This window comes from Pelobates fuscus, chromosome 2, assembly GCF_036172605.1.
Source record: "Pelobates fuscus isolate aPelFus1 chromosome 2, aPelFus1.pri, whole genome shotgun sequence".
Classification (NCBI taxonomy): domain Eukaryota; kingdom Metazoa; phylum Chordata; class Amphibia; order Anura; family Pelobatidae; genus Pelobates; species Pelobates fuscus.
This window is the reverse complement of record NC_086318.1, coordinates 364,196,293-364,218,152: the sequence shown is the minus strand read 5'-3', so window position 1 is coordinate 364,218,152 and position 21,860 is coordinate 364,196,293. Positions and strand designations below refer to the sequence as shown.

The following is a 21,860-nucleotide window of genomic DNA, read 5'->3' as shown; positions in this document are numbered from 1 at the left end:
GATTCTTAGTTCTGTATTTTGGCCTAACGTTTAAAATTCACTTTGTATGCCAAACTATTTGCACTCCAATGAATACCTAAGGAGGTTTTCTTCACAGCTTTATGTTCTGGACTGGCTCTTGGCTAGGATATAATAAACTGGTGGTGTGTCCCCTGCATGTCAAATGGTAATAATGCTTTAAGTGTTCTTAGAATCTGAACAGCCAATTAAAAGGTAGATCTGCACCACGCAATTAGGCCCTCAATCAAAATCCTTTCGTAAGCATCGCTGATTCAAAGAAGTGTTTTGCTTGGGAAAACACATAAACAGAGAACATTTGTTGAACTCTAGCTCAATCTTTAAACTGATTTGCATCAGAGAGATCGAAGTAATATGAAAACCGCACAAGCAATCAGGATCATAAACTTATTCAAGGAAAACATCTGTTAGGAATAAATGTTTATATTTCTAATGTTCATTTCTTCAATAATTAGATTGAGTGTTTCCCCATAATGCTAAAATTAATTTGTTACCTATCATCCCTCACTACCACTCTACTACTGGCTGACACCATCCTTACAAGTTATCTCAGACAATCCATAGTGAAGCATTTAGGGCCTACACAGCACCAATCAGCATCTCCTTTGGTTTCTTCCTGCTGAGTGTAAGGTTGGCAAAGGATGGTCTGTTCTGCAAATATTGCAAAAACATAACCTCTTGGCGCTGTCTGAGCAACAGTCTCTAAAGATGTTCTTCAGGACAAATGTAAAGATATGTTTACAAAGGACGGACATACTTGTTCCATGAAATCCACTGCATTAAGCTATAGTGGTTCTTGTGTTGAGTGTCCCTTTAGAAGTTTTATTTCATTAATGGATGAGGCGTCAGTCTCACTCATGATCCTCACAGCCAGGTCAGCAGCGCCGGTATTCTGTGTAGAGAGAGATCTTAGGACCAACAGTCCATCTGTGAGGCTCAGTCTGACCCTACTTCATCAGAGCCTAGCATTTACACCGGAGACCAGTGCTGCTTACTTGGCTGTGAGTATCCCGGAGCAACACACGCCGATCCAAACCGGTGGTGCACACACAGAACTGACTGAAGCACTCATCCATCCAAGGAACAGGCATATCCGGTTTCATTGCCAGCTGTTTAGCCTATGTCATTTATTTAATGTACTCTTATGAGTGCTTTTAATCCTTCTTTTGAATAACATTTCAGCTAATATAGTGGGCATGTGATATGTGTTGTTTTAGGCTTCACTGCCTTTGTTTCGTTAGGCAGTTAGCTGGTTTATGTACTGCACTACAAGTGTATCACATTGTACTGATTTTAGCGCTAGATGATGCTTGCATAAGGGTCTATATTGATATATACTTCCATATAGCTTATCACTCTGCTCCTACAATTTTTGGACTATGTTTTTATTTAGTTTTCCCTTTTTTTGGACTGATTTATTGGGGCTATTATTATTTATCTATGTTATTTTTGTATTGTACTTTATTTTATAGCTTTGATTATAGCTTACTAAATACTATTGATATTAATTGCATGTATTTTTATCCACCTTATTTTATCATTTTCTATATTCAGATTTATATACCATACTTTTATAGCTCCTAGATGTCTCACTGTGTCAGAACAGAGGTACTAATAAAAAGTCATAGTTGGGTCCAGTAGTTTGAAACCATACAAGGAGCAGAGCAACACATGTTGGGTGAGACTTAGCAGTAGACTTAGACTCAGCAAGTATCCTGTTCTAAAAAGCAAGGCAAAATTTAAAAGGGGAGGAATTTTATAACTTTAGATCACTTTTTAGAACACTTTGATAAATGTTCATGTGTGTCATAGCTTCACACAACATGTCTCTGTCCAACACCATGGCAACATGCATCTCACCAGTGCATCCAAAGATAAAACATTTATTTCCTTCTTAAGATATAAAATGAGCCTTCCGTGTACTAAGGCAGTTTTTATTTCTTTCATTGAGGGCTTTCAGGATGAGAATGAGGGGGCGTTATATAACTGATATATAGGAGGGCTAAAGTAGAGATCAGGAGGCATAGATGAATGGAATACGCTGCATAATGGGAGAGGCGGGAAAGAGCACTTAATAGGAAATATAAGGAAGGGGACAGGCACTAGGATTTACTGTGAAAGCAAAGGAGAGCAGGGGCCAGAAATGGCTAACTGGGGAATCACATTAAGGGAGAGGAAAGGAAATATGACTTACAATGTCCCCCCTCTTATAATATTGGACAGCGCTACGGAATATGTTGGTGCTATATAAATGGCAATAATATTAATGTAAAGAAGGGCAAATAGAGGGGATACAAATACACAAAAATAAGGCTTGCATTCAAACTAACCATTAAATGTAAGTCCACTAGCCACGATTAAGGGTTAATAAGTATGTAAGGGTTTAGAAAAACACCCCTCTCTGTCTCAGATTTCTTAGCCTGAAGCTGAAGGAAGCAAGGTAAATGGTTAGTGTAGGACCCACCTAAGGTTTGTCTTGACATGGCATGTGGGCTTACATCTAATGGCCATTGGAGTAACTAAATAACCTCCATTTATTTAAATATGCACAGGGATTTGCGCTACTACACAGGTAACCTTTTTCATTGATAAATAAAGTGGATATGACTGGAAAGGCAGTAGAGGGTAGGGGACATTCAAAATATCTAACTGAGGAATAAAGAAAAACAAAAACACATTTGCAATACATTCTAGACACAGAACTACGAGGATGATAGGTAACGAGATATGGGGGGCAAAGAATGTGCTGCCCATATGATTGACAGCAGAGGAAGTGGATGGGAGGAGGCTAGGAGCTGTGATAGGAGACATAACGGGCAAAGAATGTAAGACATAAGAGGCAAAGAAATGGGAGATAAAGAGGTTGTGAATGACAGGAGCATTGTGATAGGATGGTCATCGTGCGGAAGCAATAAGCAGCATTCAGGAACTTTTTACCCTGTAGATTTGCATGTAATTTCACACTGTATAGAATAAATGTGCCAATCTGACAGTCACTCCTTAATGGACATGAGATTAAGGCTTCTCACACAAGGTTTTTATTGCTTTATATTCAAATCTGATTTAAGGACATACAAATGTAATATAAACATCATAGATACTTAGATGTAGTCTTTTGGGTGGCAAATTAAACAGTTACAATTCAAATTCCAATCCTGAATGCAGTGACATTTACCATTTGATAAGTTTTCATGATGTGTAGTTGTTTCCTACAAGGTGCAGCCAAGCAAGACGGGCCACAAAAACAAAACAAAACACAAGCATCATGTATTTCTTTCACTGACAAAAGTTTAGGCACTGCTTAAAGTGCTTTATGTGTGAAGTCTGTGTCCTCTTTGTTTCCCCATTTTACAAAAATTGCAGATTTAAATAGAAATTGGGACTTATTACACCTCCTCACCTGTCAATCGAACAATTGGTCCTGTTACTTCCTGGTTTGTTTAACTCAATTGAGCTAAGATTAGAAGACAGCAATTACTAAGTACCTGCCTAGCTCTTGAGCTGCTTTGGGAAGTCTGTGATTGGACAGCCACAGAAGGTCTGGGCAGGGTTAGAAAGGCATGGCTTGTAAAGGCTGCAGACAACAGATCTGCAGCTTTTGAAAGCTGTCTGTAGATAAAAAAAAATTAATTGCACAATCAAGTGCATGCATTGTACATGGAGTATATCTACTAAACATTGAATATATTATTTGGGCAGTGGTGTGTCTCTTTAAGGGATTGGCAAATGGGTGTTGCAATGCACTACCCCCCCCCCCCCTTCCCCTTCCCCTTCCCCTTCCCCTTCCCCTTCCCCTTCCCCTTCCCCTTCCTTGTATTATTGGTCATGTAAAAGGTTTCTCTAGCATTTACTGACACAGGTCATCATATACATTTTAAATATATATATATATATATACACACACACACCAATAGAGTTGTGGTGGGGAAAAAAAAGTGTGTCTGAAAACCCTTCCACCTGAAGTAAGTGGATAGTTAATACATTGCTAAACACAAATACCCACACCAGTCAAGTCATAAGACTTGCTTTTCCCACAGAAATCTCACTTTAACAGTGCGCTCACCACTGCAAGGGATTCTGATGATTTGCACTAACAATAAAACAGCTGTCCATGAGTGGTTCACTGGCTTTGCTCCTCTTCCCGAGTTGTGTTTCAAAGCTGTTGTATACAGCAGACACATACTTCAAGGAATCCATGTATAAAGTAGAGTTATGAGGCAAAAATGTGATTCTTTGTTGAGATCATTTGCATACCCCTCCCCAGAATCCCTTGCAGTAGTGAGAGCACAGCAATGTATTAACTATATATATATATATATATATATATATAGATTTTTTTTTTCTTCTTTTAAATGCCTGTGTATCAGAGCAAACAATTAAATGTGTGTCTCGCTCAGTTTTACTACACCACAGGAATAGTCTGAGCATATGCATTCATCAAAACAGACATAAGCAGCATACATTCCCGTCAGTAGTGAAAATTATATTTTTATATATATATATATATTAAAAAACAAGTTAAAAAAACAAAACACACAAGACATTAAATGTTGGAACAGCATCAGAATTTATTCAACCTATTTTATTCTCTCACTTCAGCCTCTTACAGCTTCATTGCCTCCTATCACACAAGAGCACTGCAGACACCTAAATAAGAAACACTACGTATGTACACACTGTGCTTGGTTCTTGGGCAAAAGATAGAAAACGTTACCGTACGCATTCAACATTTGTATCAGTGCAGAAACTCCACACACTCGTATATTCACACACAAAATAAATAATACGAAAAACTATCTACCGTAATTAAACTTCAAAATCCATTAAAATAAAATGCTTTTTCTTAACTATTAATTTTCCTTTTAAATATAGTTCACTGACTGAGATCATCATATACGCAATACAAAGAATGAGAGGATCTATATAGGCATTGTTGCTGCATCCAAATTGGAAGAATTTTCCCAAAGTACATCACTATGTAGACAGTATTCTGCTATTCAGAATCCTAATGCAATGTAGCACGGGGTTCCATCACTGTGATTTGTTCCCAATTGCTTGGCATATTCAAGAAATTAAAACACTACTTATCTGCCTACATAATTCACTACAAGTTATGTGCTGTTAAAACCCAAGTACTCAAAGACTTGCAAAACAGCTCATGTACTGCTACCACTTGTAATACGGGCATTTTATCAATATATACAGTGTGAAGCTCTTGGATAATGGTGTTAGATGGCAAAATTGCCAATCTAAACTATATATAAAGCAACATTAAAGAAACTCAAAGAGCAAACGATCACATTTAAAAATTAAAAAAAAAACTAGTGTTCATTCATTGAGCACTAAGTTGTAGAGGAAGGACAACTGAGGTGGATGTTTCAGCTTGTCTATTCAGCGTAATGTTTGAAGTGGTTGTCAACTTACAAACAAAGCAAAGAAAAAAAAAAAAAGGTTATTAAACGCTAGGTTTAATAAAGGCAGATTTAAAACATTTCCTATCTACTGAACTCTTACGGATTTATTATGAGTGAGGTTTACATGGCAGAATAAAGAAATGTTAATTCCCCCACTTGGCGTGAATATATAGTAGGAGCTATTACAAATGTATTTTCCCACAATTTGTAGATATCTGATCATTGCATTTAATCACTATTCACAGTGAGCATTTTATGCAAAAACCCACAAGGGCTTTTAGGCAGTATCCTTGACTGGCAGCTGAGTTTGTTTTATAAGGATGTACAGATACAATCCACAGACCGTCTTTATAGCCAACATATATGTGCAGTGGCACCAGTGTTCTAGAGCAATACAAATATAGGCAGCCAGGACAGTAAGAAACAGAATTCTCAGTAAAGCAACAGAAGCAAGGTGAGGCAGATAACCCTCAGGAGTAAAGTGTATTAATAACCCCAATGAAACCACGACGCTTATCATAAATCAAAAACCTTCCTATGAAGAGTTATAAATACAAAAACCAACAATTATTGGTCTATTTAGAATGTGCTTTTTAGAGTTTTGATCACCCTTTCTGTATACCAGAGAATAAAAATAAATTTTAGGTGTCGGGTATGAAAAGCTATTTTTTTATATTCTAATTGCAGGACATGTTCACTTTTTTTCAGTCAGTCACTTTCATTTTGCATAGGTAAATACAATGCATTTATCATCCTTTTGCCCAAGAACCACAGCTAGGGTTATTCAATATCTTCAGGCCGGACCGGGTGCTGGAGAGGGACGATGGATTTCTTCTCTGTGTCTCTTGATAATGCCTTCCTCATGTCTAAAATAAAACAGCAAAAATATATATACACACACGTACATAAAATGAACTTTGAACCCCAAAGTAAGTAGAAGAAAGAAATATTTAGAAAAACAAAAAAAACGCCACATTTTTTTAGGGAGGGAAAAAAATAAACATAAAGGAACACACAAAGCATTTTATCTTGTTGAAGTGCTTTAGTTGCTGATTTCTGGTCACTGCAGGCTTGTTTTATACAACTGCTGATTTCAAGAGAACCCACTTAGTAAAATCTCCGGCTGCTTCACTCACTGCAGTTCAAAGTGAATGCGAGTGTTCTGCTTAAAGGGACACTGTAGGCACCCAGACCACTTCAGCTCCTTGAAGTGGTCTGGGTGCAATGTCTTATGACACTTAACCCTACAGTGGTAATTATTGCAGTTTCTGAGACACTGCTTGTTCGGCTTTAGAGCTGAAGGAAGGTGTGGGAGAAGTAACCACCTCCATTGATGCCTCTGAGAGAGAGGGGCTTAGGGGAGATCCTCCGCTACTCCCATGGGTTGGTCCTATCTTCGGTGCCACCTATATGTCCAAGAGGTTGAGGGAAAAATGTTTCAAAGAAGTCCTCTTGGACCCTCCCAGGACTGCCAAGGGAGCTTTTGCATCTGTTCGACCCTTTTTAGATGCCATCTGCTTACTGGATATTGTGAGATTGATAATGATTGTTGTGTTGCCTCGAGAGAGTTCCGTTCATGCGTCCATACTCGGGCTGATCCTAACCACGCCCCCTATATTCAACATTTTAACCAATAACAGTTACCTATAGTTATTACATTATTGCTCCATTTAAAGATATTCCTGACATTTCTTACTACATAACCCTGTATGAATTACCAAGATTTGAAGAAAATATTTACAGTGCAATTTCACAGTGAGAAGACGCCAGCGTCCATAGGAAAGCATTGAGAATGCTTTCCTATGGACTGGCTGATTGCGCGCACGGCTCTTGCCGCGCATTGAGCAGATGATGGCGAAAAGGAGGAGGAGAGTTCCCCGCGCCGAGGGAGCCCGGCGGGGGAAAATAGGTAAGATTTAACCCCTTTCACCCCCTAGAGCCCGGCGGGAGGGGGGCCATGAGGGTGGGAGGGACCTAGAGACCCTATAGTGCCAGGAAAACGAGTATGTTTTCCTGGCACTATAGTGGTCCTTTAAGAATACAATTACAACATATTCTCAATCTAGAAGCACAACGTAAAGTTTTATTAAAAAGATGCTCATATTACTCATATGGAAATAAATGTGGTAAATTGCTGGAGAAGGCCATGAAACAGAGGTGTCAATACTCGTTTATTTCCAAGATAGTAGATCCCAATCACCACACATTAGGCCTTCCCCATAGCAAAGCACTGAATCAAGTATTTTCTATGGGGGACTTTATGAGCTGAATATCCTTATGCAAAGTTTGAGGACGTCCAGAGTCGTTTCATGGAGTTAAAAGTAGATTGCAAAGTGAATGCTAAAAGAGCCAAGCTGTGACTTTTTCCCAAATCTGCTATTTTTGTCTAAATTTTGCAGCTTGGTGTTCAATTCCCTACACAGTGAAAAATCTTAAGAAGCTCAATCAAATGGCAAGTTGAAAAAAAAAGGCACAAAAATTCTACAAATAAGAACAGACCAGGGAAAATTACTGTTTGATTTTACACCTGCAGATAATCTGTAATCAGGAAGACAAGCGGACAGGTACATGTTTATATAGATTACGGACCTGCTTGATTCTTTGCCCTTCTGGTGTGTTACAAATGTTACATATTCTGATAAGCCTTCAGAATACAATGTTAGGGCAATATAGCAAATTCACAGCTTTATCCCACCCAACACTTTTACGATGCCAGGACGGTTAAAGAATAGAATGGATAGCAGGTGAACGTGAAGGAAAACAACAAGCAGGTATATATGTAAAGTGTGTCTGAAACTTGCCAGTTCAAATATGCGAATTACAAAGCAATATAGAAATTTAGGTCAAACGTAAGCAGGCTTCCAATACATTGTCCTTACCATAGGCATCCTCATCTGGCTCTCCATTGCTGGCCGAGTAGTACTCTATCACAGTCCTGTATACACTGTAACCAAGCTGCTTATACATGTTTACTGCTACCTGATTGGACACTCTTACAAACAGATCGACAAAGAATCCTCCTTTTCTGGATGGGAAGAAATATTAAGGTTACTAGAAAATATCTAGAAAAGAGGAAGATGGTAACAAATAGTCAAAAGAGCTGATAACACAAGGATTCCTATTAATTTAAAGGGATATTATAGTCACTAAAACAACTTTAGCTTAATGAAGCAGTTTGGGTGTTTGGATGATGCCCCTGCAGTCTCACTTCTCAACTCTGACAATTAGGAGTTAAGTCACTTTGTTAATGCAACTCTAGGCACACCTCCCTGCATGTGACTTGCGCTGCCTTCCTAAACACTTCCTGTAATGTGAGATCTAATGTTTACACTTCCTGTATTGCTAATTATGTTTATTTTTTTATTTCTTATCTCCTGCACTGTTACTAGATTGCTAGACCTTGCAAGAGCCTCCTTTATGTGAGTAAAGTAAAATTTGCAGTGCATGAAGTAAAACGTCTAAAGTAAATTAACATCTGATTGAATTTGAAACCATATTTCTTTTTAGGTTTGGCTAGGGCTGCATGGACAAAAATAAAAGTGATTTAACTCCTAAGGGACAGAGGATTGAACAGTGAGACTTTACAGCATGACCTATACACAAAACAGCTGAAATAACTTTGGTTACTATACGGTCTCTTTAATCAGGAAGAAAAGATACAAGTCATGATATTACAAGACACCCCCCCACCCCAAAAAAATAAAATGAAAGGCCTCTCTCCCAATTTTATGTATGTAAATATTAGGTTTGTCTAAGTCGCAGTGTTTAGTACACAGTCCTGCCATAGAAACCTCAGAATTCTTTTATTTTTTTTTACAGATCATGAAAATACAGCAAAGAAAAAGAAAACACCACACACAAAGCACTTCTGCTTGTTAAAGCTGTATGTGCCTGAAGATTGTCACATTTGTGACAGTTTTTAAAACTGCCAATTTCAGAATAAATCTGCACCTTTATAACTGGTGGCAGAGCGGTCTCTTGGTGGAAGCAGCACGCGTGTTTTACTAGCGTGCGGCTGGCTACCTTCCCCCTTCTCAATGAGCTGTATTAGAGTTCATTGAGAAGCAGTGGGAAGACACAATCGCAGATCCAGCACAGAGGCTTTGCAATAAAAGGAAAATACAAACAAACTCAACAACAATTACATTGACTTAAGGGCTGTGTGCATTTCTAGATAGATTAAAGGATTATTACCTTTCTGAAATCTCTTCCAGAAGCTCCATTAACTTGGCAGCTAAACCGAGGCGTCGGAACTCAGGCGCTACTGAGAGAGCTGTCACATGTCCATGCCATTCCTCCCGGGCAACTGACCCCTCCGCTTTCCCCATTACTTCAAAAACATAATTGAGCATTTAAAATGATTGCATAGGATGCGTGTAAGAGTACAACAATCAGTACAAACGGTTACCTTTTTATGTAAGTGAAGGAGAGGAAATAAAGTGTCATTGCATGGTATAATACAACGATTTGCACTCTAACCCATTTAATGCAGGGCACTGGGTCTACACTATGGCTGGCTGTGACGTGCATTATCTGGCTTCTGCAGAGCCAGATGCAAATCCTGCCAGCCATTCATTGGCTGAGAGCATCAGCAGACTGCTCTCAGCCAAAGATTGCAATTCTATGCAGAGAAAAAAAAAAACGCAATTTCCGGGCTAGCAGATGAGGCCCCAATGATGCTGCCCGTGGTGGAATTACACCGTATGTGCAGTGCTTCATAGCCAAACGCTGCACCTACAGACTCCAGGCACCATGACCACTTCAAATCACTGAAGTACAGATGGTGCTTGGGGTAACCCTTTAATGCCATTCAAAAGCCAAGTAAAATAGACATAAATTGCCATATTTGAAGAGGAAACAGTTGAGTCCCTTCTATTTCATTCTGATCATTCTATTTTTAGCATGTACATTGAAAGGGACAATCTGAGCACCAAAACAACTTTAGCTTAAAGAAGTAGTGTTAGTCTATAGACCATGCCCCTGCAGTATTACTGTTTAACAGAGGAGGAGATAACTTCTAAACACCAAATTTCCTTTGGAAGGACAAAATCAGATGAAAATGACCAATTTGACCATACTGGCAATTCTCAGATTTACTAAAGTCAAAAATGGTCAGAATTTGGTCAACTTTTGAGTGAACCTGTATAAACTGCCTGGATGCATTTGTTATTCGGAATAAAATTGGTGTATTCACATCTGATTGCTATACAAAGTATAGGATTTGGAAAATTCTCAAAGCAGCGGTTTTAAAAATTCCGAACCAAATGCAATCCAGTAGAATTCACATTTGCAAACTATCGTTTACTTGCTATTTTGGAAGTGACTAATCTTAAGTACTATTGAATTAATGGTTTCCTATTGGGAATTTGATGATGTTGGATGGCCTCATGCACAGCGTGAGGACGACCAGCGTCATATTAAACTCCATGAAAAAGCAGGATGTGCCTCTGGTGGTGGTCTTAACCCGGCAACATAAACATTGCAATATATCTGAAACTGCATTGTTTTCAGATTGCAGGATTAAGGGGACAGTATACAGAGACCACTTCGATGACATGATGTGGTATGTGTGCTTATAGTGTCCATTTAAATCAAAGTCAGAATCAAATTGTACTGTTTTAGCATTCTCCACTAGATGGTGGTGTGCACTGTATGGGATGACTTCAAGTCTCAAGGACAGAGACACACACACACACACACACAATAGTAGATAGCTGGGATGGAAAATATTTTCGAGTGGATGACTTTTAGCATATATCAAGTCACAGACCTGAAAGTATTTAAATTCTACTTTTATCTTAAGATCTGAATGGTTCAAAATTCTTAATGGCACGAGACAGGGCTGTCCACTCTCACCGCTATTATATGTTATTTCAGTAGAACCCTTGGCATGCATAATTAGGCAAAATATAGGCATAAAAGGGATTTCTATCCCAAATGAAGAACTCAAGATCTGTTTATATGCAGACGATGTTATATTGACTATTACAGAACCTGAACACTCGCTACCACTGTTAATGCAGGAGATAACATTATATGGTGAGGTTTCCAACTTTAAAATTACACATTTTCCATATTTAGGCATTTTGTTAACAACTGACGTTGCTCGTTTAATTTGAAATTAATTTTTTAAATCAACTAAAAGAAACAAATAGATTGCTTAAGGAATGGAGATTCCATGAAATATGGTGGGGCAGAATTAATACGGTTAAGGCATATATTGTCCCAAAATGGATCTGTTTCGCATGATCCCTCTTAAGGTCCCACTACATTGGTTAAATTTAATACAGAGAAGTTTTACAGACTTTATATGGAGGGGCAAGAAACCCAGAATCAGCTCAATAACGTTAGCGAATAAAGCCTATAGGGGAGGTCTGGGATATCCACTAATAATAAATACCTATCAAGCAATTATAATGTCACATGCTTTAAATTTACAAGCTGTAGATTATAAAGAACAAGCGTGGTATAAATTAGATTACATAGAGAGGGGTTGTCTAACCTAGAAACTTTGGGCAAATATCGGTAAAAGGGTTAACATGCCAAAGTGTAAAACTACGAATATTTCACATACAATAAATAAATGGTATACTATTAAAAAAAAATTAAAAAAAATTGGGAATTGTAGAATTAATCCCAAATACTATATCCCTGAAAATGGTGGAAAATATTATGGAGGATATAAGTTTAAAAAACTAGTATGACAATCTTGATATCTGTATTAAAGATATATATGATAATGATCATCTGGAAGATTATCTCACGTTAAGGATAAGATTGGCTTTACCCCCTAGAGAAATTTTTAATTACTTGCGTATTAAGAGTTTTCTAAAGATGCATCTTATAAATTATAATGGGGATAAAGAAAATCTAATTAGAAACATTCTCTCCATAGAAACTATGAATAGGAAATACTCTCTAATACTTGAGTTGTTGAACTGTATAAATCAATCAAACCCCCACAGCTTTTAAAAACTGGGAGAGAGATTTTGACTCTAAGGTTGACTTTAACTTGCATTTTTTAAAATTAAAAAACATCTCCATTGCTTAAATATATTGGAAAACTTTATTAAAGTTAGCTCTAGATGGTATATGGTTCCAAGGAGGTTAAACAAAATATGGCAAACCAATCTCCCTAACTGCTGGAGATGTTTTGATTTGGACGGTTCAATGATGCATATATGGTGGAGTTGCCCTAGAATCCAACCAATATGGGAGCTTACATATAAAATAATAGCTGAGATAAATAATATTCGACTAAACTTTACACCAGAAACAGCTTTATTACATATCTATAACAACAAACTAGACAAAAAAAACAAAATATTTGCCATCCACTGTTTCATGGCCACTAAGTTCCTGATTGCAAAATCATGGAAAAAAACAGATATTCCAAATATGCATCATTTAAAGGGCCAAATTCTGGATCAACTGGAGATGGAAAAAGGAGTAATTTGGAATAATGCTTATAAAAAAACTCAACAAGAGATATATATATATATATATTTATATATATATATATATATATATATATATATATATAACACCCTTATAGCAGATATGAACCATATAGAAAGCTAAAAAAAAAAAAAAAAAGGGGGAAAGGGAATGGAAAAAAAAGGGAAAAAGGAAGAAGGAAATAAAAAGAAAGAAAAAAAAAAAGTAATAACTTTATGAAAAAAAGAGTTAACCCAATCTATGTTTTAATGCATGTTGAAGTCTGTGTGAATGTGGCATAATCATAGAAAAGATAAATAAAGTATGTAAAAAAAATAAAAAATAAAAATTCTACTTTTATTCACCTCTTACTCGTTTTAGTCTTTTTATCCTCACTGCTTATTCTTATTTTAAATTTCCCATTCAATTTTTCCTTCGTGACCACAATTAAATTTCAGTTCATGGTGCTGTAGTGGTTATATTGCCATGAATGCCTTGGCACCTCGCAGGATAAACCATCTACAAACGGTATGACAATTTACCAGGTAGCCCAAGGCTTCAAGGAGAGCTCGAAGCTTTTGCATGGAGCTTCTGTTTGCACCCCTCCGCAAGTTATGAAACAGTCTTCAAATGGTTTAACTACAGATCCTGGAAGAGTGCCAGGGCACTCCAGTACACTATAGTGGTTATGGTGCTCAGAGTGTTCCTTTCAATTCACCATTTATTGCAGTTCACTTTTTACCTGCACCTTCCATTCCAATTTTCTGCTTCCCACTTTTATACCAGCTTCTACTATTCTGCCAGTTGTTACAGAGCCACAACTCTCAAGATGCTCTGCCATTCTTAAAGCAGCACTGCTACCACCTATCCCCCATGCAAAATGAGTATTTGATAAAGATAGAATCTTTATGAAACACTCATTATGACGGTGGTGGAATTTCACTTTAACTCCAACACAGTCCAAAGATATACAGCAAGCATGTCAAACTTGCGGCCCTCAACGGATATATTTGCGGCCCACCTGTCCTGGGGACACTTTGTGTTGTGGCTGCGACCAGCCACAAGACAGGAAAGATATTTCCTGTCCGATTCTAGTCTTCCCTCCCACGGCCGATCGCGTGCTCCTGCAGGCCAGGCACTCCCCCTTCCCTCCTGCTCGCAGTGCCAGAGGAGCGTCTGGCCTGCTTGAGCAAAGAAGAGCAGGGCTGGAACTGGAAGACAGGTGGCTCATCTTAAGGTAGTGGAAGAGGGGTTTGGGGGACCTTCCTGTGTAGTGTGTTAAATTGGGTAGGGGAGAGCAGTGTATTAATTTCAAGGAGGGGGCTTTTATATTTATTTGGGGGAGGGGTGCAATGTATTAATTTTAGGGAAGGAAGGCAGGCAGTGTATTAGAGTGGTGGGAGGGTGGGCAGTGTATTATTTGGAGGGAGAGAGAGGGGCAGTGTATTAATATGAGGAAGAGAGGGGGGCAGTGTATTAATTTGGGGTAGAGAGAGGGGCAGTGTATTAAATTGGGGGTAGGGAAGTATTAAACTGGGAAAGGGAGGGGGCAGCGTATTAAATTAGAGTGGAGGGAGGGGGGCATTGTACTGGATTTGTGGGCAATGTATTAGAATTGGGGAAGGGGCCATGTATAGATTGGGTCTGCATGGAGGTGCTGACCGCTCCCCATGGAGATGCTGATTGGCCGCGCAACTTTTTGCCACACATTCACAATAGCCTCCCAATGCTTTCCTATGGGAAAGCATTGGATTGGCTGAGATCATCAAGTTTGATGATCTCATTCAAGTGAAAAACACACTTATAGGACTTCAAAATCAACGTTGTTTTTTACAGCTGTGCAACAGCATACATTCACAATTTCAGTCCCATTACCAAACTGGAGTGAAACATTGGTTATATGCAAATGCACGTCTCCTTAAAATAAATTTGCAATTTGCTCTTTGTTTACTTTGAAGCCCTACGAGCGTGAGGACATCCAGTGTATACCGTTTATACTGTACTTTTCTAAATAAATCTACGTTTCTATGGGTTTTTAACCACTACCACTACATGAAGCTGCATTGGTTCTAGGGACTATAGTGCCCCTTTAAGAACTTTATTTTTGTAGCTGAGAATGATACTTTGGTAGTTTAAAAAAAAACAAAAAAAAAAACTGGCTTTTAACTTTTTTAGCTGGCCCTCGAGATTCAAAGCAAATTTGTCAAGCTTGCACTAGAGCCAGTTTCAGGTAAGCTGCCCTCCTCCACCCCCCTTCACAGCTATGGCTCCAATAGGGTCTTTGCAAATTATGCAAAATCCCCAGATGGTGCTAGTGCTGCTTTAAGGCTGGTAAATCATCATAGGAGGGATGTTTGGCCTGTGTCACCTCAGGGTCCTCTGCACATTTTGTGATAATCAATTTTTATAAAAAGTAATTACGTTTTTTTTTTTTTTTTAAACCTTCTGTTATTCTTTTATAATAGTTTTTATTTTTAACAAATTGCTGTATTCAGTGTGCTTGTAGAATTTATTTGACACTTGCCTACCAATGTAAACTGCACTTCACCTTTTTTGAGTACATTTCAAAATGAGATACTAGTTTACAGGCTACATTTCCTTTACAATGGGGCTTTATAGCGAGAAGCTTTATTTAAGATGAAAGCAGAGCCCCCATTTCTGTTAGATTTTGATACTCTTCCTTTAAAATATGAAAAGTGCAGCATTAAAGAGAGCTTACATTTCATCCAGCAAACATTGGTATTTTTGGGGTCCCTCTGCTTTTCCTTAGACGCAGACCTTGTTTTTATTTTATTCCTCATTGATTTAGAGAGAATACACTAATGAGAAAGCACACCTACAAGTTTGTCCCCCAACCCACTTTTTTTTTTTTTTTTTTACATGACATGTACAATCTAATGTGACAGTTTTGTAATAACTTTTCACACTTATAAATACACATTAGCAATTAGCTTGCAAGCAATACCATCATAATTTAAACTATGTTTGTCAATCATTTAGAATACTTACTGTAACCCATAAGTTCCCCTCCAGGAGCCTCTGCAACAATGAAATATTCTGGCCAGTGAGCCAAATATTGAAGGTAAAAAGGGATCCCATACTGAAAGAGTCAAGGTATCCAATGGTGAATAGAGAACTTTCAAAACATTTACAACGGTACCTCCCATAAACATCAATTACACATAATGGAATGGATTGCACTCATGCCATAGCAATTATGTAAGCAGTAAGTTGGTGGTGATCGGTATCCACAGATTGTTCCAAAAAGTGAATACAGTTGACAAAGGCCACTTAATGCCAAAACGTTGTCATGACGGCTTGCTTCTGTGTAAGTCTGCACTTTAAAATATTTGCCTGGACCCTTTGTAGAGTTTTGAATCCCATCATTTAATCTGCCCTTAGTGAAACTGCACTATCTTTATATATACTTTGGGGACAGCACTTGCAATTCCCAAGCATTCCTTGATTTACTGACTGCGTTTGCTTTCATTACTTATAATGGAAGGCTATTCCAGGTAAATACATATTCTCAAGATGGATGGAGAGAAAGTACCGGTAAGTTCATATCTCACTGAAACCAAGCACTAACATGTATATATAACATTACAGGCAATTTGCAAAAGGATACAGTCTCTGTGAGAGGATCCAAATTTCTGCAAAAACAAAAAACAAATCACAGATTATATAAAATCACAAAATGTGAAATGCTCATTTCAATGTATTTATATTCAGTTCACTGTAAAACATTTTGCTGCATTGATAACATGCAGAGGGAGGCTCTGAGCAACATAACCTTTCTTATGCAATACATGAACACAGCAAAGATTTGCTAAAACAGCTGCAAGCATGTGCTCACCCACCCACCCAATATGTGCTGACAAATGTGAAGTCCAGCACATCCCTACACCACATGTTATAAAGGACTTGTGTGATCGTTCTCCCATACATTCCAATGAGAGAGCTTATAGATCACAATGTATAAAAACTCTTGCACACATGGCTATTATTTCACATTCACTACAATAGAAACGCAAATGGAATCATTCATTAAAGGGACACCCCAGGCACCCAGACCACTTCTGCCCATTGGAGTGGTCTGGGTGCCAACGCCCACCACCCTTAACCCTGCAAGTGTAATTATTGCAGTTTTTATAAACTGCAATAATTACCTTGCAGGGTTAACTCCACCTCTAGTGGCTGTCTACTAGACAGCCACTAGAGGGAACTTCCTGCTCTATAGCACAGATTATCTGTGCTAGAGCGTCGCTGGACGTCCTCACGCTATGTGAGGACCTCCAGCGGAGCTCAAATCCCCATAGGAAAGCATTGAAATTCGTTTTCAATGCTTTCCTATGGGGAGACCTAATGCGCATGCGCGGCATTGCCGCGCATGCGCATTAGGTCTCCTCGGCCGGTGGACGGGATCAGTCTCGCCAACCGGCCTACGGAGTAAGAAGGAGGAGCGGCGGGGAGGAGACAGCGACGAGGGACATCGTCGCTGCCTCAGGTAAGTGACTGAAGGGGTTTTCACCCCTTCAGTAACTGGGGATTGGGAGGGAGAGGGTACCTCCAGTGCCAGGAAAACGGATTGTTTTCCTGGCACTGGAGATTCCCTTTAAGTTAAAGAAGTTGTCAGGCATGTCAGAAATGGATATATTAACTAAAGACACTTTAACCTCGGGGTCTAAATGAGGGCTTTTCTTTTGCCCCATTAATTTGACTGTACTGCTTTTGAGTGCCCTAGTTGTTTTCATTTTTGTTTTGCTTGACTAGTTTATACGAGGGTCCTGTTTTTTGAGACCCTTACTTGAGCCATGCCTTTTCTTATATATACCACTCTGTTTTTAATCTGTTTATCTATTTGCTATAATTTTTCTGATTGATGAAACAATTTTATCTATTCAATTACTTTTCTTCCTCCCTCCCCTCCCCCCCCGTAAAGGCCACTAAAAGATGTGTATGAGACAGTGTGGATATGACTATATACATCTGTTCCTCACATTAACATTTAAACAAATGAGGGAGATTCTCCTTCAGCAATATATTTGTGAATACAGGTGCCCTTATATATAGGTTATCCCGTTGAAACAGGGGACACATACTTGTTTATAATACCAGATTGGGAAGAATAATTCTATTCTTAGTATGTTTGAATCGTCTTTCATTAAAACCCTATTTTTTGATATACCCGCAGAGTGAAGTTTACTCCTATATATATGAAGATCCACCTTCACTTTATTATCTACTCTTTGAGTCTATACTCATGCATATAGGCCATCTCAATGGAATACAGGTTATATACCTATTGAAAATTTGGGATTGCCTACTGTATACTAGTGTATTCCTGTTTATGTGGGGATATGTCTTCATTGTATTCAAACTTCAAGTGTTTGCGCATGTGTCCGCAAATTGATGCGGACATGCGCACTTAATTTGTGGGTCTTAGTTATGTATTCCTCGCCCGGCTGAGATTGAGAACACCCATCTGGCGGACGTGATTGAATCCCTCCCCTTGTGAACAGGTAGGAGGGATCTGTGGTATTTAAGGAGTGAGGTACATCTCCATTACTTGCCCTTGAGAAAGGCGGTAAGACGACCGAAACGCGCGTTGGGCAAATTTTCTACAAGACTACTTGGTAATGATTTGATGGTTTTGGGCAATTTTTCTACAGACTACTTAGTAATGATTTGATGATTTTGTATGCTCTATTGACTGAGATGACAGCGTGCTTAATTTTGATCCTTAATTTTGCGGTCTCTCTATACACTATAGGGATCTATGTCACTTAAGCTTTTGTGGTAACAGAGTTCTTTCTTGTACTCTGGACCCTGTATAGCTTTTTCTAAAATGTTTGTTTCCTCTATTTCTCATCTCCCTGTCCTTTCGATTTAACCTCTGTTGGACGGCTTAGACAAGTTTTTTTACGATTTAAATTGGTTTACAGGGACTTTCTTGACCTTAGAGAGGTTACTTAGGTTCATTTCTCCCTATTTGACTTATTAGGGGGAGGCAAACTGCTGTTTTTTGGCTACTATTAACCATTTATAGGCTGGATATCCTGGAAACATTTTTTTCTTTTGCAACAATTTTTTTAGTATTTGCAACTGTGTTCAGTTGTCATATCATATAATAGTTGCACTCTTTTGATATTTTTGATACACTGTTCAAGCCTTTCTTTTTATACAAGGATCATGCCTGAATATCCTACTAGCTGGATCTGCAGTCTTTAGTCTCTATGTTTTAACCCTCACTATTGTAGGGTGATAGTGTTGTTTCCTTTTTTTTGTTTGTGTGTAGGATATTTTTGTTTCAATAAAGTTTATCAGTTTTTAAGCTATATTCACTTGATAGGGGTAGTAGTGGTGAGGAGAAGTACCCCGGTTTCACGAGGTGTTCTCCTCATTACTTTTTCTTGTTTTCTCAATATATTTAGGGTTATGCCCTGTACTACCCCTGTAACCCTTCTTTCACTTCCTGCCAGAGTTTTCATTGGCTGGTAGTTTTTTGTATGCATGAAATATATACCGCTCTCAAAATAAAGATTAAGATTAAGGAGGATCTATTAAGAAATGACATAAAATTGTGGGGAGGGAGAGCCAGGAATTAAATCAGGGAGGAGTGTCGGGTTGGAAGAGAGAAGCTAATCACAGAATGTGGACAAAGCAGACGCACAAACTAATCACAGCAATGTTGCAAAATGCAAAAGTCCATAAGAACCTAAACACCAAAAAATAAAAATGGAGATTAGTGAATAACAGAGTGTTGGGATTTTTTTTTTGAATGGAGGAAAGAGATGCAAACTAGCATAGCTAAAATGAAAAGCACTGTATCAATTTCTAAAGCAAGGTGTAGAGTGGTGATGCAGTACGTACATGCTGTTATGCTTTGTGTTGTGGGGTTTACTCGCTAGACTCTGATGTGTATCACATTTAAATTTGAATGGCAAAATTTAGGCTCAATAGCCAAGTCGTACATGTAGCAGTGAGAGAATTTTCAGATTTGAATGCTTTAGAATTTGTAAACATTAACGTAGGTGCTGCAAAGTGTGAAGCACTGACACAGGAAGCACCTCTAGGAGTCGTCTGAGTTACTGTCGCTAGAGGTGTCACCAGGCAGCAATGTAAGCACTGCCTTTTGTCTGAAAAGTCAGTGTTTACATTTAAAAGCATTCAGGGACGTGTGTATGGGGGACGTTTTTGTGTCTCCAGGGGGTAGGAGGGAAAATGTATAAATATATCATTTTAAAAAAAAAAAAAAAAAAAGAGGGAAAAAAATATTTATTAAATAATATCCCCCCTCCCTGTTTACCTTTGACTGTGAGGGGGGACATTTCCTGCAATACCTGGTGGTCCGGTAGGGATGACCTGGTGGTGACAATGAACTCTAGCAGCCTCAGGAGTTGCTAGAGTTCACTCACGCGAGATTCGGAGTGTTGCCGTGGTAACCGCGGCAACAATCCCAGCTCGTGAGAGGAGAACCAGGCAGAGCTGCAGGTTAGAGTTCCCTGGATCCTCTCTCCCTCCCTCCCCTGCCGGCTGCAGCATTACACTGCTAGCGGGCCAGAGAGGGAGGTCTCTGATCTCCTCTCTGGTCCTGCAGAGCCGGCAGGGGAGAGGGAGGCACAGTTCCTGGTGCGATCATCATAGCACCTGGAAAATATCTTGCGGCGTCCCTGTGTGCCCGTCGTGGCGCCCCAGGGTGCCATGACACACAGTTTGGGAACCGCTGCTCTAAGCCAATCAGCAACTCACCTTTAACCCCTTAAGGACACATGACATGTGTGACATGTCATGATTCCCTTTTATTCCAGAAGTTTGGTCCTTAAGGGGTAAAAAAAAAAAAGGGGGGGCTTGTAAAACGTACATCCCTAACTGCAACAGCACTGCACCGCTGTCTGATGACAGTAGGGCAGAGCAGAACGTAACTGGAGCACCGAAGTTAAGATTAAACAGTTTGTGAATGGTTTAACTAGTAACAGTAAGCCACCGCCATGGACCTCCTGACACCATAACAGCTTAATTCAATGATTTAATGCCCAAAGTGTCCCTTTAAACCCTGTGGGACATTTGCATCATAAAACGTGGGACAGATATTTTATTACTTTGGAGCAACCATGAAATAAATTCGGTTTCTCCTATTACCTCCTCTCAATATTTCTTTGATTTAAAGTGGCACGGTCACCGCCTGGGGACTTCGCTGAATTCGCAAACACCCCCTGACGGTAACATTTAAGTGAATAGAGGTTTGACAATGACACTCCAGTTTTGTTGACTACGTTTCCCACAATGCTCAGCCAACTGAGGAACATTTGTGTAGACTCACAGAATTTGGTATTCATTGGGACCCAGATTTCTTACTATAAACTCTGAATTATCTCCAAACCCAACTCCTACTGGCAATGGCTATGATAAAACCAGCCGGACTGGGACTATAGTGAAGTTGGAGAATGTCTCCAGGTGAACTTGTTCACACATGTTGCCATCTCCATGAGTAAATCCCATGATATGGAGCACACTGACACCTCCCCTCCTCCTCCATCAGGACAGACAGGCTGCTTTCTCCTGCTCTTAGTGCCCTATATCCCCTGAGGAGGGATACAGGCGGCTATCCCAGCGCTATCCCCGCTATACTGCCTGCTCACATGTTGTTGAATCTGAAGAGATCGTCGCAGGTGAACGCTCTCAGCGTGGTCATCTTGTAAGGCAGCAGGAGAACTCCAACCGGAAGTGCAGAATGTGGCGAGTTCGGTCGGCGGAAGTGACGTTGACTTCCTGGCAGAACTCCCAGGCGCCATAGTAAGTGCTGGCACATGTTGCCATGGGTCACAGTTATTGAATTCATTGAAGTTGCCTTTCCCTTTGTGTATCAAGCACCTTGCTGTGGGACTAGTCATTATTACCCACAGTATTTTAAATTTGAAGAAAGAACGTACAAAATGTCCTTCATTTTCTTGGGGGGGGGGGCGTGTCTCTTTTTATCCTTTATAATGT

General features: G+C 39.2%; 1 protein-coding gene across 1 annotated transcript; it reads right to left on the bottom strand.

The window, feature by feature from the left end:
* Nucleotides 1-5,987: 5,987 nt before the first annotated feature.
* NAA20 (N-alpha-acetyltransferase 20, NatB catalytic subunit) lies at nucleotides 5,988-21,609 on the bottom strand. The gene is made up of 6 exons (XM_063443686.1): nucleotides 21,512-21,609; nucleotides 16,498-16,522; nucleotides 15,879-15,969; nucleotides 9,627-9,762; nucleotides 8,312-8,457; nucleotides 5,988-6,298 (listed from the first exon to the last, which is right to left on the bottom strand). The coding sequence occupies exons 1-6, from the start codon at nucleotides 21,562-21,564 to the stop codon at nucleotides 6,213-6,215; spliced, it is 537 nt and encodes a 178-aa protein (XP_063299756.1). The 5' UTR covers nucleotides 21,565-21,609; the 3' UTR covers nucleotides 5,988-6,212.
* Nucleotides 21,610-21,860: the final 251 nt, after the last annotated feature.